At 48.9% G+C, this 25,287-nt stretch overlaps 1 protein-coding gene across 1 annotated transcript in view; it reads right to left on the bottom strand.

Annotated features, from left to right (window-relative positions):
* Positions 1-4,086: 4,086 nt before the first annotated feature.
* Positions 4,087-25,287, bottom strand: part of LOC127411727 (reticulon-4-like) — an 88,042-nt gene continuing 66,841 nt past the window's right edge. Inside the window, exons 6-9 of the mRNA XM_051647437.1 lie at positions 10,716-10,785; positions 10,588-10,634; positions 4,777-4,835; positions 4,087-4,652 (exon numbers count right to left, since the gene is read on the bottom strand). Of these exons, the coding sequence (XP_051503397.1) occupies positions 4,610-4,652; positions 4,777-4,835; positions 10,588-10,634; positions 10,716-10,785 (219 nt within the window). The 3' untranslated portion in view covers positions 4,087-4,609. The remainder of the gene's footprint in view (positions 4,653-4,776; positions 4,836-10,587; positions 10,635-10,715; positions 10,786-25,287) is intronic.

Below are 25,287 nucleotides of genomic sequence, written 5' to 3'. Positions count from 1 at the left end.
TAATCAATTATCAATTCCATGTCTACCATGGAAGCATCCGTTGTGGTGCGTCCTGTTGCACAGACAGTAAACAGATGTCCCATTCCATTTTGCGCTGTACGCGGTGGCGCTACTACTGCCAACAACACAAATAAACAGTTTAGAAAGGTTGTGTTGACGTACCCTGTGTAGACAGCCTCAAGCCATTGCGTCGCATCACCGGACGTGCACAGTGTAAACAGGGTGTCAGTACCTCAGTCATGATGAGGCATTTGAAATATTCATGTATGAAACAGTTTACTCAAGGTTTTTGCCATCACTTCCAAGTGTTTTTAACTGCCCCATCCTTCAATAACAGTTCCTTTGCAAATCTTGAATCATACCAACAACTAAAAATAGCGCAGATGGACGAAAGAATGTGTCCATGATGCATTTGTGCTCAAAACAGCAGGGCAGCAGCTGAATGACAGAGAGCTTCTCCTCTTCAGAGTTGTAACTTGACACCACGTCTTTTAAAAGCGGCCTGGGATATGTATCAAGTGGTCAAAGATGTCTGTCTGTGCATGTTTATGTAGAAAAACATTTAAATCCAGACAGGCATATGAAGGTGTCCTGTATAAGTCCCCTTTGGATGGATCTCCCATGACAGGCCTCATCTCTCTCCTCTTCACCTGTGTGACTGACTGAGAACCAGTGAGTGGGGCCAAGGGTGCAATGCCGGAAAAATAGGCATTGCATATTGTGGCGAGTATCCCGTGAGTTTCAGTGTCACCCTGGAATTGGAGCTCATTTTCCAATCAGCCATGGAATGCAAATGCTGATCAGTATCGCCTGTGAACAATCAGCTGGAAGGGATTTAAACACCGGAGGAAGAGGAAGACGGAGAGCATCAACTCAAAGGCATGACACTAATCCTCTTCTCTCTCCCTCTCTGTCAATTCCAGACTCCAGCAACGAGTGAGCGCCGATCACCGCACGCATTCCGCGGAAGCTTCACGAAACACTGGATTCACGAACACAGACACCTTGGCACGCTCACCCCACCCTTGCACCGAAGACACCATGCACCATTAAGTTCTTCTTTTACTTATTGTCACAATAAGGTCCGAGCCTGGCTGGCAGGTTGCATCATTCACCGAGCAGTGCCCCGGGAAGCCCCAGAAAGAGAGGTGAAGGTTTAGGGCCGCTGTGAAAGCCCTCCTGGATTCCGGGAGCACAGTAAACCTGGCCCAGCCACAGATAGTTTCACCCCGACCACACAGCAAAGCCTCAATCCCCATCACCTGTGTGCACAGCGACACACACTATGTCCCAACACGGTGTTGCTGGCCACTAACAGCGAGCGAGATGGTGAGCTGAGAGTGATCGCTCCTAATGTATATTCTGACCTGTTCCAACAGAAGGGGGCGTGTTCAGCAAGGAACAACAGGAGGACGACCGCCTCAGGAACTGCTGGTCCCAGGTCAGAGTAGTCAACGGCAAGGTACGACTTCCCGCCCCCCCACCCCTCTCCTCACTTTATTGTGGAATTGTCGCTCACAGGCGGGGGAGGAGAAACGCCTCTTGGTAGTGCCATGTACGAAGACGGAGACCGTGCTCGAGTTTGCCCACTCGCATCCCATGGCCAGGCACTTAGGGATTGAGAACACCACCCGATGAATTAGGGACCGGTTCCATTGGCCCGGACTGGACGCGGAAGTGAGGCGCTATTGCCAGAGCTGTGCAGTCTGCCAAAGAACAGCTCCACGACAACCTCCCCCCAGCTCCCTCATACCCCTACCCATCATCGAGGTGCCCTTCAAGCACATCGGGATAGACCTGGTGGGACCACTTTTGAAGTCTGCCTGGGGACGTGAGCACATCCTGGTCATAGTGGATTATGTGACTCGGTACCCCGATGTAGTGCCACTGAGGAAAGCCACCTCCATGAACATCGCTTGAGAGCTGTTCCTGCTATTCAGCCGAGTCTGCATCCCAAAAGAGATCCTCACCGACCAGGGCACTCCGTTTATTTCCCGGCTCATGGTCAACGTGTGCAAGCTGCTGCATCAACTCCACACCTTGGTCTACCACCCCCAGACGGACAGATTAGTGGAGCGTTTCAACCAGACCCTAAAACGGATGCTGAAGCAGGTGGTAACCAAGGATGGGCGTGATTGGGACCTCATGATACGGAGTGGTGGGAGGACTACCTGGACGGACTGCGGAGGGTGCTGACCGAACTGAGGAAAGCTGGACTCACCGGCAATCCAAAGAAGTGCCACCTAGGAGCAGCAGAGGTATGCTACCTGGGCTATCAGATCAGAAGGGGTCTGATCATGCCCCAGGAACAGAAAGTGGAGGCAGTACACTTCTTTGGCTGACCAACCACCAAGACCCAGGTACATGCATTCCTTGGGTTGGCGGGATATTACCGATGCTTCGTACCTCACTTCTCCACTATAGCCTGTCCCCTAACAGACCTGACCAAGAAGGGGCAGCCTGAGAAGGTGCAATGGAGCCGCCCTGCAGAGGAAGCCTTCCAGAAGTTGAAGAATGCCCTGGCCTCAGCTCCAGTCCTACACGCCCCAGATTTCAGCTGCCCCTTCCTCCTACAAACAAACACCTTGGATACGGGTCTGGGGGCTGTCTTGTCCCAAGTCCAACAGGGAGAGGAACACCCCATAGTGTACATCTGCCAAAAGCTGACCCCAGCCGAAACCCGGTACACGGCAGTGGAGAAGGAAGCGTTGGCCATAAAGTGGTCCGTCCTAGAGCTACGATACTATCTGCTGGGCCGGAGCTTCACTCTGCTGACTGACCATGCCCCGTTGCAATGGATAGCGTGAGCGAAGAACCCTAATGCCAGCATGACCCACTGGTTCCTCGCCCTCCAGGACTTCGCCCTGGAATTGGAGCTCATTTTCCAATCAGCCATGGAATGCTGACGCTGATCGGCATCACCTGTGAACAATCAGCTGGAGGGGATTTAAACGCAGGAGGAAGAGGAAGATGGAGAGCATCAACTCCTAGGCATTCCGCAGAAGCTTCACGAAACACCGGATTCACCACGCACCATTAAGTTCTTCTTTTACTTATTGTCACAATAAAACACCCCCTTTTTGTGGGACTGTGCACTTGAGAATAATTGTCTGTGCCTCGTTCATCCTGCCACAATATGCAGATGTATTTGGTCCGTCTGACATCACAAGTTCCACGAATTCCAAACGAGACGTTTACGTAGATACCTTATAAACAGCTGTCTATGGACTGTGATACTTCGACTCGTCTGCCATATTGGATAGGTGACAGAAGTTCCAAAGTTTACAGTATGTTTTTATAGTTTGACCTCTTATATGTCAAAAGATCAAGGAAAATGTGATTCCTCATGTCATGGCCCCTTTAAACAGCACTGACGAGGTAAAGAGACAACTGTGGGCCCTGCATCAACATCAATTACAAGATTTTTAAAATACCCATCACCCAAACTAAAACGTTTTAACTGCAGTAACACTAACTGGTATAGATGAATATTAAATTGATTAGGGCGAGTCTGCAGAGTTAGATTTTATTATTAATAATTATTCTGTCATCATTCACTCACCTTTATCTTGATCCAAACCCGTAGGACTTTCTTTCTTTCATGAATGGAAAATTTTGTAAAAACGTGTAATGAAAGTGAATGGTGAGTTTAATCTATCCAATATCACCTTTTGTACTCCATGGAATTATTAACTGTGAAAGTTGTAGTTAAAGGTTTCTTTACGTGTTTAGGCTATTCGTTTTCCATAAATACTATCATTTATTTTTTAGAAAAACAATTGACACTGAGCACATTACCACGGAGACATAACACGTGTGGAGGCTTCACGCTATTCTCCGCGGCATCCACGCACAACTCACCACGCGCCCCACTGAGAGCAAACCACATTTTAGCGACCACGAGGAGGTTACCCCATGTGACTCTACCCTCCCTAGCAACTGGGCCAATTTGGTTGCTTAGGAGACCTGGCTGGAGTCACTCAGCACCTTAGATTTTGGAAAAACCCTGCAGAACTTTGGCTTTGTTAATCCAACATAATGATCTGCTTGTCAATGCTGAATGACAGACATGCAACATTTGCAAACTTCATTCATCTAGAAGCTTTATTGGTACTCGTTTACATGTCACAATGCATTCCACAGAGTTCAGAACAACTGTATAAGTATCATTCACCATTACTAGCATAACAAACACTGTTCTGTTCTCCTGTGATATTCATTTGGGTCCACGGATAAATAGATTTAAATAGAATAACTTATTTTAAGTTAAGCTACGTGTAAATGTGTTCATCCAGAAATGTTCCTGCAGTGAGGTGAAATAAACTCTTCATATCTACTCTTGTCTAGGAAAGATTACAGAGTATGAAGTACTATAGAGAATCTCTTCAGTCAATCAATCGATCAGTAAAATCATATGAACTAAAATATCAAATATAGCCAAGAATGGTACATACAACTTTCCCTCATTAAAAATGCAGACATATTGATAGTGTTGATCAGCATCGACCAGCACTACTTCAAGATAATGTGGTCATATAAAGAAACAAATAGAGCTGAAGAACATGACAGCAAATGTGCTCCAGACAATCTCCTTACAGCTCCTCTGCCATCACTCAGACTTCTTCTTCATCCCAGGAACTTTAGCTTGAATCCTTAGGAAATAAGACAAACAGCCGTATGTCACAACACAAATAACACAATTAACATGACAGAAGAAACTTCATTCATCAGCAGAAAACTAGTTGAAAATCAAACCATAGAGAGAGTTGAACTTACTTCTCTAACCCTTCCTTCAGCTGATTCTTCACCATGGACCAGTATTGTTCAATCTGAGTCTGCAAGAGACAACAAAACATTACACACATATTCCTTAAACAAAAGACCTTGTCACATAACTTGATCACAGTAGCAGTGAATCGTCCTGGTTACTTGCATAACCTCCGTTCCCTGATGGAGGGAACGAGACGTTCTGTCGATGAAGTGACACTAGGGGTCACTCTTGGGAGCCTGAAACACCTCTGGTCTTTGATAAAAGACCAATGAAAATTGGCGAGTGGTATTTGCAATACGTCACATGGTCTTGCCGAGCTATGTCGGAAGTATGCCATGTGGAGAAGTCCCATGGTAGGTCCTACCCTACAGGGGAGGATTTACTACATGCATGGAGACTGGGGCAGAGGGGCCTCTGCCCAAGGAAGATGCAGTTTGCCAACAGAGAAACGAATTAGCTGAAGATATGTCACATGGGGTTACCTATGAGGAAACGCCACATGCGGAGCACCTACCCCAGTACAGGGCTTTAGTTAGCATGTGTACTGGGCCGGCAGCGAGTCTCTCCACAAACTCGTCTGCCACAGGACTCGGAGGAAATCAACCAGGGAACACAGTTTGTGAACACTACTGGGAGCTAATGGCGCACATCTTCAGCTCAGGGGAGGTGAAAGGCGCTATGCGCAAGTGATACACCCGGCCGGCTGTCCCAGACTTACCTGCTTGTGTGTGCCACAACACGGGACAAAACCGGTTCCACCTGGAGGCTGTAGAACCTCGGAAAGGTGTTGGGTGTTGCCCAGCCCGCTGCTCTGCAAATGTCTGTTAGAGAGGTGCCCCTGGTCAAGGCCCAGGAGGCCGCTACACCCCTGGTAGAATGGGCTTGTAGCCCTGCCGGGGCGGCATGTCCTGGGCGTGATATGCCATAGTTATGGTGTCTATGAGCCAGTGGGCGATCCTTTGCTTGGAGACAGCGCTTCCTTTACGCTGTCCACCAAAGCAGACAAAGAGCTACTCAGAGACTCTAAAGCTCTGCGTGCGATCCAAATAGATGCGTAAGACGCACACCGGACACAGCAACGTCAGGGCTGGGTCTGCCTCCTCCTGGGGCAGTGCTTGCAGGTTCACCACCTGGTCCCTAAAAGGGGTCGTGGGAACCTTGGTCACATAGCCCGGTCGGGGTCTCAGGATAACATGAGAGTAGCCCGGACCGAACTCCAGGAATATTTCGCTGACAGAGAACGCTTGCAGGTCTCCTACCCTCTTGATGGAAGTGAGCACAGTCAGGAGGACAGTCTTCAAGGAGTGTGCCTTAAGCTCAGCTGACTGCAAAGACTCAAAGGGGGCTCTCTGTAGACCCTGAAGAACTACAGAGAGGTCCCATGAGGGAATGAGGCGTGGTTTGAAGGGATTCAGCCTCCTGGCACCTCTCAGGAACCTGATGATCAGGTCGTGCTTCCCTAAGGACTTACCATCCATTGTGTCGTGGTGTGCCACTATAGCAGCTACATACACCTTCAAGGTGGAAGGGGACAGCCGCCCTTCCAACCTCTCCTGCAGGAAGGAAAGCACCGATCTGACTGCGCATCTCTGGGGGTCTTCCCATCGGGAAGAACACCACTTAGCGAACAGACGCCACTTAAAGGCATACAGGTGCCTCGTAGAGGGGGCCTTAGCCTGAGTGATCGTGTCTACCACCACGGGTGGTAGACCGCTTAGGTTTTCCGCATTCCAACCAGGGGCCAGACATGGAGATTCCAGAGGTCTGGTCGCAGGTGCCAGATGGTGCCCTGTCCCTGAGAAAGAAGGTCCTTCCTCAGGGGAATTCACTGGGGGTGCTGTCTCGAGGAGCGTGAGGTCCGAGAACCACGTCTGGGTGGGCCAATAGGGTGCTACCAGGATGACCTGTTCCTCGGCTCCCTGACCTTTCACAGGGTCTGTGCAATTAGGCTCACTGGGGGAAACCCATATTTGCGCAGTCCAGGGGGCCAGCTGTGTGCCAGCGCATCTATACCGAGAGATGCCTTGGTCAGGGCGTACCAGAGCAGGCAGTGGGAGGATTCTTGGGAGGCGAACAGGTCTACCTGTGCCTGTCCGAATCGACTCCAGATCAGCTGGACCACCTGAGGGTGGAGTCTCCACTCTCCCCTGAGGGTAACCTGCCGTGACAGCGCGTCCGCTGCAGTGTTGAGGTCGCCTGGGATGTGAGTGGCTTGCAGCGACTTGAGGTGCTGCTGACTCCAGAGGAGGAGACGGTGGGCGAGTTGTGACATACAACGGAAGCGCAGACCGCCTTGACGGTTGACATATGCTACCGTTGCCATGTTGTCTGTCCGAACTAACACGTGCTTGCCCTGGATCAACGGCCGGAACCTCCGCAGGGCGAGCAGAATTGCCAGCAACTCGAGGCAGTTGATGTGCCAACGCAGCCACGGGCCCCTCCATAAGCCCGTGGCTGCGTGCCCGTTGCAAACAGCGCCCCAGCCCGTCTTGGAGGCGTCTGTCGTGACCATGACGCATCTGGAGACCTGCTCTAGGGGAATGCCTGCCCGTAGAAATGCGAGGTCGGTCCAAGGGCTGAAGAGACGGTGACAGATCGGCGTGATGACCATGCGATGTGTCCCGCGGCGCCATGCCCATCTCGGAACTCGAGTCTGAAGCGGTCTCATATGCATCAACCTGAGCGGAGTGGCCACCGTTGAGGATGCCATATGCCCCAGGAGCCTCTGGAAGAGTTTCAGTGGAACCGCTGTTTTCTGTTTGAACGCCTTCAAACAGGTCAGTACCGACTGTGCGCGCTCGTTCGTGAGGCACGCCATCAACGAGACTGAGTCCAACTCCAAACCGAGAAAAGAGATGCTCTGAACCGGGAGGAGCTTGCTCTTTTCCCAGTTGACCCGATGCCCTAGTCGGCTGAGGTGTGAGAGCACCAGGTCCCTATGTGCACACCACATATCCCGAGAGTGAGCTAGGATTAGCCAATCATTGAGATAGTTGAGAATGCGAATGCCCACTTCCCTTAACGGGGCAAGAACTGCCTCTGCGACCTTCGTGAAGACACGAGGGGACAAGGACAGACCGAAAGGGAGGACCTTGTACTGATACGCCTGACCCTCGAATACAAACCGCAGGCAGGGTCTGTGTCAAGGTAGAATCGAGACGTGGAAGTACGCATCCTTCGGGTCTTGGCCGCAACCCACCACCTTTTTTCGGTACAATGAAGTAGGGGCTGTAAAACCCCTCCTTCGTCTCAGCCGGAGAGACAGGCTCTTTCACATCCTTCCGTAGGAGGGTGGCGATCTCCGCGTGCAAGGTAGCAGCGTTCTCGCCCTTCACTGAGGTGAAGTGGATGCCGCTGAACCTGGGCGGACGCCTGAATCTTGTCGGACATACCAGCGGGTGGGGCCTCGCGGCAGGGCGAAGCCTGAGGTGCCACACCGTGTTGTGGCCATATCGAAGTACTTACCTGGCTCCTTGTGACCACCCCCGGAACAACCTGGGACAGGTGAGGAAGAGGCCTGTCCTCGTGACCCATGGAGACTGTCACATCAGGGGCAGATTTGTGCCACAGCTGGGTGCTCAGGGGCGGGGAGACCACTGCTGGAGCGCCAAACCTGCCCAAAAATGAAGTGGTGGACGGTGGTCGTGATGACGGCCGTGCACACCGGGTATGTGACCCAGGGAACAAGGAAACCACTCTTGCTGAACTCTTGGGTACCGCAGCCACTTGAGCATGCAGCGCAATTAAATGCAAAGTTAACAAAATATTCTCCTCCCGGCCCTCCACTGGGGGATGGAGTGGTCTGCTTACCAGCTCCAGAGCAGCGGGTTTCATCGTCCCTGGGTCACCCGCCTCAGGGGCGCTTCGAAGCCTTTCGCGGGTTCTTGGCGGCCGCGAGACAGGTGGCGTCTGCTTCCTGCGGTGGGCTCCACGCTGGGGCCAGGCCACAGGGGTGGGCTGCGGCGGAGCCGGTGCAGTCACCGCAGGGGGACGCCCTTGGCGACGAGCAGACGGGGTGTGGGATCTTGAGCCGCGCCGGGGCAGAATGTGCCGGATAACTTCTGTCTGCTGCTTCACCGCTGAGAACTGCTGGGCAAAGTTCTCGACGGTGTCGCTGGACTGGCCAACTTGGGAAATGGGGGCAGCAAGGAACCGTGCCTTGTCGGCCTCTCCTATCTCGACCAGGTTGAGCCAAAGGTGGCGCTCCTGGACCACCAAGGTGGACATCACCCACCTGAGAGACCGCGCCATGACCTTCGTCACCCGGAGGGCGAGGTCGGTCGCCGAGCGCAGCTCCTGCATCAATCCCGGGGCGGAACTACCCTCGTGCAGTTCCTTTAGCGCCTTGGCTTGGTGGACTTGCAGGAGAGCCATGGCGTGCAGGGCAGAAGCGGCTTGTCCAGCGGCACCGTAGGCCTTGGCAGTCAGGGATGACATAAATCTACAGGCCTTGGACAGGAGCTTTGGGCGCCTGCGCCAGGTGGCGGCACTCTGCGGGCATAGGTGCACCACGAGCGCCTTATCCACTGGGGGGATTGCCGAATAGCCCTTGGCCGCCCCACCATCGAGGGTAGTGAGGGCGGGGGAGCTGAAAGATCGGGACCGGGCAGTAAAAGGTGCCTCCCACGACCTTGTCAGCTTTCTTCCAGGAAGAAAGGAACGGGGCAGGGCGTGGCTGTGAGTGGTGCCGCGAGCCCAGAAAGCATGTCATCATCTCCGCATCAGCCTGTGACTGGGCAACCGCACCCAAAGGGAGGAGCACAGCTGAGACTTCCGCGTCCGACTAGACGAGCCCGCTCTCCAATGCTGCGCTCGAGAACTCATCACCTTCGCGGTCTCCGAATAAGAGGTCGAACTCGCCGTGAGACGAGCCGGCGGACTCATCCAGAAGCCCGATTGGGGCAGACGAGCATGCTGGGGAATGAGAGGTCCGTGGGGGTATACCTGGCGGAGGTGGTCCCATTGGGGTCCCCAAATCGCCCCCAGTGCTAGCCGTGCTGGCCTCATACCCGTGGGTAGAAGGACCGAGGCGGGGAGCCTCTGGGGTGGCTTGCTTTCTTACGAAGGTAAGCCGCAACCGCATCGTTGCCATGGACATGTTCTCACAATGAGTACATGACCCATCCACGAACGCTGTCTCCGTGTGAGCAGCGCCCAGACACGAAAGACAGTGATCGTGGCCATCAGAGGGCAAAAGATATTGAGCGCAACCAGGAATAACACACAAACGGAAAGCCATCTTTAAAAAGATGCATCTTTAAAAAGACGTTCCGTGTGTGCCGCTCTTTTAGAGAAATATACTCTTTTAGAGATATATACTCTTTTATTTCTGCCGAAGCGCCCAGGGGCATTCTCTGCAGTGCACCAATGCAGAGGGGGGAGAAGCTGCTGAAATGCCCCATCAGATCCAGCAGAGGTGAATGAACAGTCGTGGGAATTCAGCTCAGTGAGGATGACCGTTCGGCTCCGAAGAGAAAATCTGAATGAGTGGTTGCATACCAGCTCCTTTTATACCCGTATGTCCAGGGGAGTGGTATGCAAATACCACTCGGCAATTTTCATTGGCCTTTTATCAAAGACCAGAGGTGTCTCGGGCTCCCAAGAGTGACCCCTAGTGTCACTACATCGACACAACGTCGAGTGAGTGACAGAAAGGAACTGAAGTTTTGCATGTGCAGTTCAAATTAAAATATTTTCCCGTACACTGAAGAGCAGAAATTCAGGTAATGTGACTGTGCCAACTCCTCTTTACATTCACATTTCTACACATGCATTGTCTAGTTCGGCACACAGCACAACAGTTCATAAAATCATACCTGATGTTTTTCATAGATTATTGGGCAACTGAAAGCTCCAAGCAGACCTGCAATAAGAGAAGATATTCAAGCTATAAAAGTGACATACAGCAAATAAACTCAAGTGAAAATCAACTCAATATTCTTACCAAAAATGAGAAGAGTGAGTCCATTAAACAAGGCACCAACATACGTGAGGATCCACAAGAGCACTGCAAACTAGAGAAGAAAGACAAATGAACAATGTCAACACCTTCACACACACACACACACACACTTAATAATCATATTCAGCTCCAATAAATGTGAGCGGCTGTGCTGTACAAATGCACAGGGTATCTGAAGCACATGTAATAAACGCACAGTGAATTCTGAATAAAATCATTTTCAAACGACTGAAATCTATACCATCAGATGGGTTTTATCTATGGCTTTAACAACTAATTGCTAAAATCAATTAAAAAAAAGTTAACAACAAATGTCATTATCATTATCAAATACAGTAGTTGTGCCTGTGCACACTGCCACGCAAAAGATTGCGATATAACGTAGATTTAGCTTTATTAATTTCTCTGTTTTGAACAACAGAGAGCATAGTCAATGTCAGCCTAATACAGTATGATGGATCATTACTTTAAATACCCTTTATAATGCATATCAAATCATACAGATATCAAACCTCCACTGCTGGTTTATCATGAGGATTCAGATAGACCGCTGACTATAATTTGATCTGTGATGTGATTCAAACCGACTGCATTGTTAGCTTAAGATGGGGAACTGCATTGTGATAAAACACTGATCATCTCATATAGCTGTGCCGTTTCACATGGGACGCAGAACAAGAAAAATCCCTGCACAGCTACTAATTTGTAGTGGAAGTGTTTGTGCAGTCAAGACTGTGCTCGCATCGCAGTTATTAGGAGCGAAAATTACCATGATGCCAATCTACAAGTACTTCATTGCTTCAAGTCACCGACATGTCGCTCGATATTTACTTATCATGAAATAAAAGTAGCAAAACATTTTTTAGTATTAAGTGGTAGTATTAAGCCTGTTTGGGCTTGAATATTTAATCAGGCAATTCATTTATACACATGTATTATTTCTGTATTTTCTTGTGTTAATACACCAATGTTGCTGCTAATGATTTTTATGGTGATTTTCAGTTTCATCATCTGGGAGGTCCACATAAGTTGCCCGACTCAAGCCTGGGCAACGTCCGACCTGCTAACCCCCCCATCCCCATTCCTGGAGAGGAAATCAGCCACAACCATCTGTGGCCCCGGCCTGTGAACCACCTTAAACTTTAAGGGCTGAAGTGCCAGGTACGAATGATCCACGCATTGACATTCTTCATGTGGTGGAGCCACTGAAGCAGGGTTAGTGGTGATCTGAGTGGAGGATGAAGGCCCACCCCAGCAGGCAGTCTCTCTCAAAGAGAGCTTACGACTAATGTACAGCACCATCGAGAAATAGCGCCTTGCTATCAAGTGGCTGGTCCTAACCCTCTGCTCCACCCCATCCACCTCCCGCGAGAGCACGGCCCCCAACCCCATCTCTGATGCACCCGTCTGTAAAATAAAGGGGAAAGAGAAGTTAGGAGCATGTAAAAGCGGCCCGCCACAGAGTGCAGATTTCACTCCCGTGAAAGTCTGTTGGCACGCCTCCGTCCACTTGGCAGTGGGCAGGCTGCTATCACAGCGGTCTTATCAATTTGGGGTCATACCTCGCCATGACCCAAGTGGAAGCCCAGATACCGTACTTCCACCTATCCAATTGTGCATTTTTTCACCCGCCTCAGCGACCTCAGAACGGCTCTCAGATGCTGCATCTGCCTCTGCCAATCATTATTGTGTATAATGATGTCATCTAAATAGGCGGCGGCATACAGAGCGTGTGGCCAGAGAATCTTACCCATGAGGCGCTGGAATGTAGCGGGAGCCCCGAACAAACCGAACGGAAGAGTAACAAATTGGTGTAATCCGAACGGTGTGGAAAAAGGCAGTTTTTTCTCGGGATAAGGGAGTTAAGGGGATCTGCCAATATCGCTTAGTTAAATCCAGTGTCGAAGAAAATTGAGCCGCACCCATCCGATCGAGCAGTTTGTCAATTCAGGGCATTGAGTACGCGTCAAATTTAGACACCGCATTGACTTTCCGGTAATCAACACAGAACCGGACTGACCCATCACTCTTATGTACAAGAACAACTGGATACGTGAGGGCGACATCAGGCTGGAGCTGCTGGCCATCGATTACTCTCACTTGGTCAAAGGCGTGCCTAAGGGTTTCGTCACGTGACTGCTCTAGGGGGAAATCCCCCTCTGGGAATTCCCTATGGGCGGAAATGCCGGAGGATTCCCCCCTGCGTCACTCTGAAGCTGAGCAGACGTGGACGGCCCCGGCTCTGCCTCCCCAGCCATCGCGTCACACATCACACACCAAGATTTTGGTTTGCAGGACCCATCCACACACAGTGCTTTTAATAACCTTTTAAACCCGGCCAATTTGTTCCCAGAATTAGTGGATAGGTGAGGTGGGAATTAACAGTGTCCTCCACTCTATGTTTTACCCCCCGAAATTGAATGACGGTAGTCACTACCGGATATTTGTGAACATCCCCGTGCACACTTCACCATCACCTTGTGTTCTGTACCCAAAGCCCTGTCATGAACCAAGCCGTGGTGGATCGAGGTTTGATTACAGCCCGAATCCACCAGGGCTTGGTATGTATGCCCTTTAATTTTTACCAGCATACGGTACGTCCCTTCACGATCAGGGGCAGTCTGTGGCGTGTCGGGTACCAGGATCCAAGACTCCACCTCCCTTACTGGACACCAGCTTTGGATGTGTCTCGGTTACCCGCAACTCCGGCAGACCGGCCCAGGCTTCCCGGATACACTCGTTGCGGTAGAGAGACATCAACCTGGGAAGCATGATGGAGAGGGGTAGGGGTGTGGGTATAGGGCAAGAGGGAGGAGAGGGAGGGGCAAGAGGAGGAGAAGCAAAAGGGGGAGAGAGAGAGATCTGGACTGCTCGCCGGCTTCCGGGTAGGCCGCCATGTGGGCTTCGGCCAGCTGGACGGCATCACTCACCGACGTGGGCCGATGGCACTGGACCCATTCCGTGGTTCTTCTGGGCAGGTGAACGGTTAGCTGCTCCAGCACCATCAGCTTGATGACATCTTCTGCACCGGGGCCTTCTCTGGCTAGCATCCATCTTCGGCAGGCATCATGGAGCTGCTGGCAAACGCAAAAGGGCAGCTGACTTCGTTCAGCGTGAGGGAGCGGAACAGCTGGCAGTGTTGTTCTGGGGTGCGGCCAAACCATTGCAGCACAGTGGTCTTCAGCTTCACGTAGTCCAGGCGGTCCTCAGTTGGTAGATGCTGCACCGCAAGCTGGGCCTCCCCGGAAAGTAGCGGCAGCAAGTGGAGGGCCCACTGTGCTCGCGGCCAGCCGGAGCCGGTGGCTGACTGCTCGAAGATGCCCACGAACGCATCCGGTTTGTCCTGGGGGTCCATCTTGGAGAGTAGGATGTGTGGCTGTTTCGCTGCCTCAGGGGTAGGCCTAGCAGTGAGTCAAAAACTACCTCAAATCACTGTGAGAGGAAGAAGCCATGTTTTTACAGCCTTAATCCTGGTTTTCTGATCACAGACTGTAAAGCATATGGCAGAAACATAAACCCTGTAGCAGGCCATAAGGCTTGCTTACCTCCGCTTCTGAACATTTTGTACGCAGTCAAACTCGACTGTGAACCATTCCTGCAAACTTGCTCTGTATCACTTTCAAATGATTTCAACGATAAGCTTATCATTATTCTAAAAGAATGGGAGCAGCACAATCGCCAATACTGTAGAGTGTGCTACCTTTCTCTTCAGAACTGTATACAGGCACTGATGTGCTAATTCGCAGAGTTGAATTGGGCTGTACTACTGTACCATTGGATACAGTCTATTTGAAATCTGATCTAGTCTCAGAGCCCATTAGTATTGGAGTACGTTCACAGTTACCGGTGGAGGGAGTGAGTATGATCCTAGGTAATAATTTGCCTTGAAATAAAAATGTTCCCCTATCCAATCGTATATGCAAAGCCTAAGGCTTGTAATCAGGCTGATGTCTCATTGCAGTTTCCCTCTGCTTTTTGGAACTAACCTTTGTAGCTCTATGAGTTACATTTTGGTAGTAGGAGGGCTACCCAGGCTCGTGAGTAAGAAAAAATATTTTTTTACTCAAGCTTTACCACTGGAGTGGCCCAATTCATTTTACAGGTGAATTTCCACCACATTTTTTGGCATTCCTGCGTGGGCTCTAACAATCTCAGTGGAGTGACTGACAACAACTAGACTCGGAAAACGAGACACTCACCTAGCTACAGCAGTTGCTCACGCTAAGTGATGGAGCCAACGACCCGGTGAGTTGATTTTATATAGAAAAGAATAGGAGTTGACTCTTAAGTGAACTGGGTTCACAGTTGCATAAAGCTTTACAGAGATAGTTCTGGATTTAACTGGTTGGGAGTTACCAGAATTCTTGCATTGTACCAGTTTATTCTCCCACATGGGCCCAGACTTGTAAGAAAAATATTGGTTCCCTGGGCCTATCAGTGAATGTTTGATTTTAAGTGATATATTTCTGGGTGTTAAATAAATAGGTATTGCTTTACAGCTTTCTAATCAACAACAAGACTTTTTCAAGGAAGTCACGCCCCATATTTCTGAAGCAAAAAAGGGAGGAGAATGAAAAAACATGGGAAGATTTATACAGAAGTTTTTAGCATGTAGAGTTTGAAAAAAATAAAAAAAGAGGTGAAATGTATTTTTCACCATCACTTCAAGTTATTCATATTCCAAATTTTATGATGGCTACCGTTGTTAGTTCCAGACAAGAGAAAAATGATAGTTCAGAAGTAACAGACAGCAATAACAATGTTCTTTCATTTTTGGATGACATACCCCAAGGTCTGTGGGCTAAAAACTCATACCATATCGGGTGCATGAAAAATGCACAACCCCTGTAGGTAGTTCCAAAATCAAACCATAGACCATATAGAGCTCAATACCCACTTTCTAAAGAAGTGGAAAAAGGCCTGACAGAGATCATTGATTCTCTTTTGGTAACAAAGGTGCCATTTCTTTGTGTACACATTCCCCAGTCTCTAGTACTCTTTTGGCAGTAAAGAAAAAGAATGGCAAATACAGAATGGTCCAGGATTTACGCTAGGTAAATGAAGCCGTGTTCCCCTCAACCCCAATTGTACCCAATCCTGCGACCATTCTTTCTACAATTCCACCAGACTCCAATCATTTTTCTGTAATTGAGTTTGGCAAATGCATTTTTTTTTATTCCAGTACATCCGGACAGTCGTTACTGGTTTTCGTTCTGCTTCAAAAATAAAAGATATCAGTGGAACGTCATGCCACAGGGGTATACAGACTCCCCAACATTTTTTACGGCTCAATTGTTGCACAATATTGAAACTTTCAAAACTCCAGCTGGAAGTGCACTTTTGATTTATGTAGACGATTTGCTTTTGGCAAGCCCTAGTGAAGAAGCCTGCTTGCAGGACACAAAGACTTTGCTACTCTTTTTAGATGAAAATGGCCATAAGGGCCTTTTTAGGTATGATGAATTACTGTCAAGCTTGGATCCTTGATTATGCTGAATTGCCACAACTGCTTTCTGGTTTGGCTCATATGCATTCGCTACAAATGCATGATTTAGTTACATGGACACCAGAAGCCGATACTGCCTTTGAAAGGCTCAAAATTGCTTTACTGACTCCACCCTGTTTAGCAAATCCTGACTATATTAAACCTGCTGTGTTAACACAATCGCATGGTGAAAAATGGAAGCCTTTAGCTTACTTTTCTAAACATTTAGATTCCAGGTATCCCTCCGTTTAGAAAGCAAATTTAGATTTGCTTTCTGAAGCAAAAAAGGGAGCAAACCCTACTGAATTCACAACAGGTGTGGTTATTTGTGGCCACCCACCATGCGTTCGTTCCCTAGCAGCCACCACAGAGGCTGTATTAGCATCCTCAGATTTGGTTGCCATGCATCTTTTGGAAGTTTACGTCCCACATGATGTGCATAAAATTATTACTTCGGCATGCACTATGCATTTGTCTAATGCTAGACTCAATTTATCAGAACATTCTTTTCTCTTTGCATAATGTCACTATACATCGTTGCAACACTCTAAATCCGGCTACACTCTTACCATCTGCAGATGACGGCATTCCCCATGATTGCCTAAAAGTATTAGATATTGTTTCGAAACCAAGGACTGACCTGACAGATGTGCCTGATCTCAGTGCTGACTATATTTTCTTTGTAGACGGATCTAGTTTGAGGCTGTCCGATGGATCTCCCTCATCTGCTTATGCTGTATGCCACTCATATACTGTTGTGGAAAGTTTTAGATTGCCATCATCTCTTTCCGCCTTAGCGGCTGAACTGTTTGCACTGACACGTTCGTGCATTTTGGCTGAAGGAAAATGCCTTACTGTCTTCACAGACAGTAATTATGCTGTCCGCACTTTACATGACACTGGCATACTATACAAACATCATGGTTTTGTGACTTCTTCTGGAAAGCCAATAGCACACAAAACGCTTATAATTCACCTTTTGGACTCTGTTCTCCTCCCACAGTATTTGTCAGTATACAAATGCAGAGCACATACTCGTGATTCTGACTGGATTTCAGACAGCAATAATCGTGTCGACATGGCTGCAAAGCAGCAGCAAAATCGACAAACTTACCACAGTTACAGATGACAGACCTGTCAGATGTCTCATTAAGGGGGCAGTGGTAGCTCAAGCAGTTAAGGCTCTGGGTTACTGATCAGAAGGTCAGGGGTTCAAGCCCCAGCACCGCCAAGATGCCACTGTTGGGCCCTTGAGCAAGGCCCTTGACCCTATCTGCTCCAGGGGCACTGTATCATGGCTGACCCTGCACTCTGACCCCAGCCTAGCTGGGATATGTGAAAAGAAGAATTTCACTGTATATGTGCAAATGTATAATGTGTGATAAATAAAGAAAATTATTATAAATTATTATAATTATAATTAATTAATTAAATTATTATGTTAACTAACCTCTCTGATTTACCTCTTTAACAGCAAAATGCTACCAAGTAAGAAGTAATCCTCTGGCGTGCAAACTGCAGGATGGATTCTGCCATAGGCACTTGGATTGACAGTTTTTCCATTTATGACTAAGTTGACACATGGTGCAGACCATATATCTAAGGGAGGTATGGTTAATATGATTAAAAGATACTGGTATGCACCAGGCTTTAAAAATTTTGCGGACCAATTTTGCAAAAAATACATGATTTGCATGCAAATGAATATTGGAAAAATGCCAGCCATCTTGCAGAGTGCACACACGACACCAGAGATGCCGTTTGAACATCAGATGATGGATTTTACTGAATTAACACCAGCTCAAGGTTATCGATACTGCTTGGTTGTGATTGACATGTTTTCAAAATATCCTGAATGCTTTCCATGCAGGAGACAAGACACGGTGACAGTGGCTAAACACACCTGACGAGGGAAGTGATTCCCAGATGGGGAATTCCCTGAAAATTATCCTCAGACAATCGGCGGGCGCTGTTGAACGTCTGAATCAGACGATAAAACACAAATTATCTAAAGTGATGTCTGATACAAGTTTGAATTCGGTCCAAGCTTTGCCATTGGTCCTTATGTACATTCGGTGACGTCAAATTAAACAAACAGGTCTGAGCCCACTGGAAGTGTTGACTGGTCTTCCTATGAGACTGACTGCCACTCTCCCTTACAGATTCCCACAGCACAATGGCACCCTGCAACAGACAGACAATCAGCTGGTGAAATATATGTCTGAACTATGCAAAACTGTCCATTCTATTCGTTCACAGGTCAAGGAAGCTCTTCCATCTCCAACAGAGGGTGCCATCCATAAGCTGCAGGTTGGAGACTGGGTCCTGGTGAAAGACTTCAGACGGAAAGCTTGGCACCGCCCACACTGGTTGGGACCATGGAGAATCCTCCTGACTACTCCCACGGCTGTTCGGGTAGTTGAGAGGGATACCTGGATTCACTGCTCGCACTGCCGTAGGGCAAACCCTCCTGAATTTACAATAGGTGTGCCTCTAACTCTGGCAGAGGCAAAAGAGTCCCCTAGGGGGACCAACGAGGGTCTGGAAAATTGAGGGGGCCCTGAAATTGGGAGTAGGGCAGAAGAAAGAAGATACAAGGACACATGATCAACACAGACCCAAACAAAAGAAGGAAGAATCACCCAGTATGTGGTGGTGCAAACTGTTTGGGCATTCACCCAGCTGTTCTAGGTGTGACACAGATGGTATCACTGTCCTGCATTTGAGTGATCAATCAAAATAAAACTGTTCTATGAGGCAATGTATTCAAAACACAATTATCAAATTTGGTTTGTTCTCATGTCCAAGACACCTACTGTGAGGAAGACTAACCTGATCTTTTTCCATATTCTGATCACTAGGATTATGATGATGATGATGTTTTAAAACAATAATTTGATTAATATTTCTGTTTTTATGCACTAATAATTCTGTTAATCTATCTGAATTTGAACATATAGGTTCTAAGCTTCGTTTCTTTTCTGTTATTTCTAATTAACTGTAAATTGCTTTTTGTAAATGAACCAAATATGTTCAAATGTTTAGATAAATAGTTTCTCTTTTTGTAGCTAAGTCGACTGAAGTTTCTTTGTATGGCCATCTCTGCCAAGGTCAGAGAGGAAAAGGGAGGCAGAGAACTGTGTCTTCTCAGAGGACACAGCTGAAGAGTGAAAAACATATTATTATGGAATGTGCTGAGGAAGACTAGTGTGGATGAAGAATAGAGCATTTCAGGACAGGAACCTGTCCTTGTAAGGTGAAGAAATATAGGAGGTTCTATGGTAATTACTTTTTATATTTAGCCAATCATTTAGTTGATTCTTTGTCTTCTGAAAATGAATATGCATGATTGTATTGGATAAATATTCTGTATTTTGGAACTAACCTTTTTAGCTCTCTGAGGTTTGTTAGGCTTTGTTAGTAGGAGGGCTACCTGAGCTTGTAAGAATAAAGATTTTCTTTGCTTAAGCTTTAGAATGGGCCCGATTCATTTTACAGGTGAATTTCCACCACACTACCAAAAGCTAAGTCCGTTTATCAATACATTATCACGATAATGTGCACAGCCACTTGCTACCCTTGAAGCTGTTCCTCTGCACTCTATTAAAGCTAAAGCAGTAGTAAAAGAGCTGGTTAAATTTTTTTTGGGTTACCTAAAGTAATTCGAACAAACCAAGAGACAAATTTCACCTGATATTTGAGATATTTGAGCAGCTGGTAAAAGAGCTGGCGGTAAAACATCAGATGTCGAGTGCATACCACCGATAGTCACAAGGGGTGCTTGAATGCTTCAATCAGACCTTGAAGTCAATGCTGAGCAGCTACTGTATTAAAACTGGTAAAGAATGGGTGGAGTGGTTACCTTTACTAATGCTTACTGTAAGGAATAAAGTTCAAGAGCCTTTAGGGTTCAGTCCAGCCGAGCTTGTATTTGAGCACACCGTTCGAGGTCCATGGAGACAAGTGAACAACTTCTCTCTAAAGACTCCCCATGTGTGTCAGTCTTATAATACTTAAGTACATTTCGCAAGCAACTTCATAAGGCTTGGGATGTTGTCAAAGCACATCTTGCTGAATCCCAGTCCAAGTTGAAAACTCGATATGACAGAAGACGTTACGCACAGTTTTCAACCAGGTGACTCTGTGCTTGTTTTACTGCCTATTCCTGGTTCACTCATGCACGCAAAGTTTTCTGGTCCTTATAAGATCGAGAAAAAATTGAGTGAAACCAATTACTCTGTTCTTACTCCTTGTTAATATAGGGCATATATTGTTATTTTTGTGTTAAGTTTTTGTTACATCTGTGGATGTATATAATTTTGACTGTACATCCTGTTGTACAAACACTTAACACAAAAATAACAATCTACACCCTGGGATGTAACACCCCCACCCTTAATTAAAAACTCCCCATTTGTAACAGGTATTCACATCTTACCCCAATGAATACATCCTACCTTCAAGCATCACCAATATGAGCCCTTGTCAGCGCATCAGCTACCACATTTTCTGACACCTTTTTGTAGTGTATATCTAAGTTAAACTCTTGTATAATGAGTGCTCACCTCATCAGACATTGGTTAGAGTTTGACATATGGGACAGAAAGACTAGAGGACTGTGGTGTAAACTACTTATGAGGTCAGTGGCGCCTCAGACAGACCTCAAAATGTTGAAGGGCTAACAGTAATGCCAGAGCCTCTTTTTCAATGGTGCTGTAGTTGTTTTGACATTTAGTAATCATTTAGTGACAAAAGTTTTTTTAGAAAAACAACTAACTGGATGCTTAATACCAGAGTTGTCTTCCTTCACAAGCACTGCACCACCACCATGATCACTAGCATCTACTTGCGGTTTGAATGGTAGGGTGAAATTTGGGGTAGAAAGATGTTTGGATTTTCACTTGGATCTTTGGAAAAATATAAGATATATAAAATATATATAAATATAACCCTCATGCTATTGTTCTGTATGACTGTGATTGTTTAATCATAATCTTTATCATGTAATCATGAATGCTGCCGCACTATGCGACTGGACCGCATATGGTTTTATCTTTTAAAACATAATCGTGGCAACAAATATAAGGTTAAAAGTATAAATGATATACAGTATAAAACCAAATGACCAACAATAATCTTACAGGACACAGAGTCAGTACCAGCCACAGTGCAAAACTTATTGAAATGCAAATAAAAACCATGCAATGCTGAAATAATGTCTGCATTTATTTTATTGAAATTGACTCCAGCAATATCAAATGTTACTATATATAGTCAAATGTATTTCCCTATCTGTCACTCACTCGATGTTGTGTCGATGTAGTGACACTAGGGGTCGCCCGTGGGAGCCCCAAACACCTCTGATCTTTGAGAAAAGGCCAATGGGAATTGGCGAGTGGAATTTGCATGCCACTCCCCCAGACATATGGGTATAAAAGGAGCTGGCTCGCAACCACTCATTCAGATTTTTTCTTCGGAGCCGAGTGGTTGTGTTTCAGCAAGATGAATTCCTCCGCCGATCCATTCACCTTGAAAGCTGTTAGATTTACAGCGCATTACAGCAGTTTCTCCCCCTCTTGCACCAGTGGTGTGCAGAAAATGTCCCTGGGTGCTTCAGCAGCTAAAAGAGTATATTCTTCCTAATAAAAGAGTATATTTTCCTACTAAAAGAGTGGCACAGACGGAGCGTCTTTTTAAAGATGCCTTTCCGTCTGTGTATAATTCCTGGTTGCGGTCGCTATCTCTCCGCTTCTGACGGCCACAATCGCTGTCTCACGTGCTTGGGCGCTGCCCATGTGGAGACATCATTCGTAGACGTTGCAGTCGCGGCTTTCCTTCGTCAGAGGGAAAGCCACCACAGCGGCTCCCCGCCTCGGTCTTTCTACCTACAGGGATGAGGCCGTGGTGGTTAGCAATGGGAGAGATTTGGGGACCTCATTGGGAGCTTCTCTGCTGGGAAACCCCCCACGGACCTCCCATTCCCCAGTACGCTCATGTGCCCCAGTCGAGTTCTGGGATGAGACCGCCGGCACGTCTCAGGGTGAGTTCACGATCTCATTCGGGGCTCGCGAAGAGGATGAGCTCTCGATCACAGCATCGGAGAGTGGACTCGTCCAGTCTGACGCTGAGGACTCAACTGGACTCCCACACTCAGGTATGGTCGCCTAGTCCTAGGCTGACGCGGAGCTGGCGGCCATGCTTGCCCGGGCGGCTGCGAGCGTCGGGCTGGAGTGGAACCCTCCACTCCCCCCGAAACCCTCTACTCCCCTCTACTCCCCCCTGAACCCTCGTGGCTCGACGATTGGTTCCTGGGCTCAGAGCGCCGCTCACGGCCGCGCCCCGCCCCATTTCTTCCCAGAGGTGCATGACGATATCGTGGCAGGCACCTTTCACTGCCCGGACCCAATTTATGGGCTACTCAGCTCTCAATACCCTCGACGGTGGGGCAGCCAGGGGGTACTCGGCGATTCCCCAGGTGGATAAGGCGGTTGCGGTTCACTTGTGCCCGCAAAACGCCGCCATCTGGCGGAGCCATCCGAGACTCCCGTCCAGGGCCTGTAGGCTTACGTCGTCACTGGCGACGCCAGCAGACACCACTGGTCTCATGGCCCACCGCTAAGAACCCGAGGAAGACTTCGAAGCACCCCTGAGATGGGCGACCCAGGGAGACGGAGACCCGCTACAGACCTGGAGCTGGTAAACAGACCACTCCATCCCCTGGTGGAGGGCTGGGAGTAGAATCCCTGTTTTTCTTTTCTTATTATTTTGTTGCACGCCCAAAGGGCTGTGGTACCCAAAAGAAAAGAAAAGAGCGGTTTCCTCACTTCCTGGGTCACACATTCGGTGTCCACGGCCACGATTCCCGGGCACCGCACCTTTATGGCAGGCATGGCACTCCGGAGGCGGGCCCCCCGCGTGCCCAGCTGTAGCACAATTGCACCCACGCCTGAACGGTTGCAACAGGCCGCGAGGACGATTTCCCTCCTCCCCCGTCCCGGACTGGTCCTATGGTGGGTATACGGAGCCAGGTAAGTGCTTCGATGTCCCCAGACTCAGCACGGCCACGAGTTTGGGGCTCGAGCCCTCCCAACGTGGCGCCTCAGGCTCCGCCCCGCCACGAGGGGTTTTACAGCCCCTACTTCATCGTACCAAAAAAAGGCGGTGGGTTGCGGCCAATCTTGGACCTGCGAGTACTGAACCGGGCCTTGCACAGACAGGCCCTTCCTGCGGTTTGCTTTCGAGGGCTGGGCATACCAGTACAAGGTCCTCCCCTTCGGTCTGTCCCTGTCACCTTGCGCCTTCACGAAAGTCGCAAAGGCAGCCCTTGCCCCGCTAAGGGAAGTGGGCATCCGCATCCTCGACTATCTCGATGACTGGCTGATTCTAGCTCACTATAGGGATTTGTTGTGTGCGCACAGGGACTTGGTGCTCAGCCACCTCAGTCGGCTGGGGCTTGGGGTCAACTGGGAAAAGAGCAAACTCTCCCCGGTTCAGAGCATCTCTTTTCTCGGCACGGAGTTAGACTCAGTCTCTATGATGGCACGCCTCACGAGAGATTGCGCGCAGTCGGTGCTGAACTGTCTGAACTGTGGTTATGACAGACACCTCCAAGCATGGCTGGGGCGCCGTGTGCAATGGGCACACAGTCATTGGCTCCTGGACAGGGCCACGACTGCATTTGCAAATCAACTGCCTTGAGTTGCTGGCAGTATTGCTCGCCTTGCGGAGGCTTCGGCCATTGATCCAGGACAAGCACGTGTTGGTCCGGATGGACAACACGGCGACAGTAGCGTGCATCAACCACTAAGGCGGTGTGCGCTCTTGTCGCATGTCGCAACTCACCCGCCGTCTCCTCCTCTGGAGTCAGCAGCGGCTCAAGTCATTGCGAGCCACTCACACCCCGGGTGACCTCAACAGTGCGGCGGACGCGCTGTCGTGGCAGGTCACGCTCAGGGGAGAGTGGAGACTCCACCCCCAGGTGGTCCAGCTGATATGGAGTCGATTCGGTCAAGCGCAGGTAGACCTGTTCGCTTCCCGGGAATCCTCCCACTGCCCGCTCTGGTATGCCCTGACCAAGGCTCCCCTCGGCACAGATGCGCTGGCACACAGCTGGCCCCGGGGGCTACGCAAGTATGCGTTCCCCCCAGTGAGCCTACTTGCAAGGTCAGGGAAGACGAGGAGCAGGTCGTCCTAGTAGCACCTTACTGGCCCACCTAGACTTGGTTCTCGGACCTCACGCTCCTCGCGACAGCCCCCCCCCGGCAAATTCCCCTGAGGAAGGACCTTCTTTCTCAGGGATGGGGCACCATCTGGCACCCGCGACCAGACCCCTGAAATCTGGCCCTTGGATGGGACATGGAAGACCTAAGTGGCCTCCCGCCCACGGCGGCGCTTGTATGCCTTGAAGTGGCGTCTGTTCGCTAAGTGGTGTTCTTCCCGACAAGAAGACCCCCAGAGATGCGCAGTCAGGCTACGAGGCACACAATGGTCTGCCCGTCTCGCACTGCCAGTTCGCGTAACACAGTTCAGCTAGTTGTGGCATTTTGTATAGGGACCCCTAGTGTCACTACATCAACACAACGTCAAGTGAGTGACAGCTAGGGAATGTCCTGGTTACTTTCGTAACCTCCATTCCCTGATGGAGGGAACGAGACGTTGTGTCCCTCCTGCCACAACACTGAACGACCCGCTGAAATGGCCGGGACCTTGTCTCGGCTCCTCAGCACAAAACCTGTATGAGTGGTTACAAGCCAGCTCCTTTTATACCCGTATGTCCGGGGGAGTGGCATGCAAATTCCACTCGCCAATTCCCATTGGCCTTTTCTCAAAGATCAGAGGTGTTTGGGGATCCCTAGTGTGACCCCTAGTGTTGCTATATCGACACAACGTCTCGTTCCCTCTGTCAGGGAATGCAGGTTACGAAAGTAACCAGGATGATTTATTACAAACAATAAGATCCAATGACCTTCTGCACAAGAGCCGAACACACTACCGCTGAGCTATCCACATGTAATTATTAAAAAAACGTGAGCTTTTTCTACTCCACACCATCCACTGTAACTTTTTTTG

The sequence above is a fragment of the Myxocyprinus asiaticus genome, chromosome 21, assembly GCF_019703515.2.
Source record: "Myxocyprinus asiaticus isolate MX2 ecotype Aquarium Trade chromosome 21, UBuf_Myxa_2, whole genome shotgun sequence".
Lineage (NCBI taxonomy): Eukaryota > Metazoa > Chordata > Actinopteri > Cypriniformes > Catostomidae > Myxocyprinus > Myxocyprinus asiaticus.
This window is presented reverse-complemented; position numbering and strand designations above follow the sequence as displayed.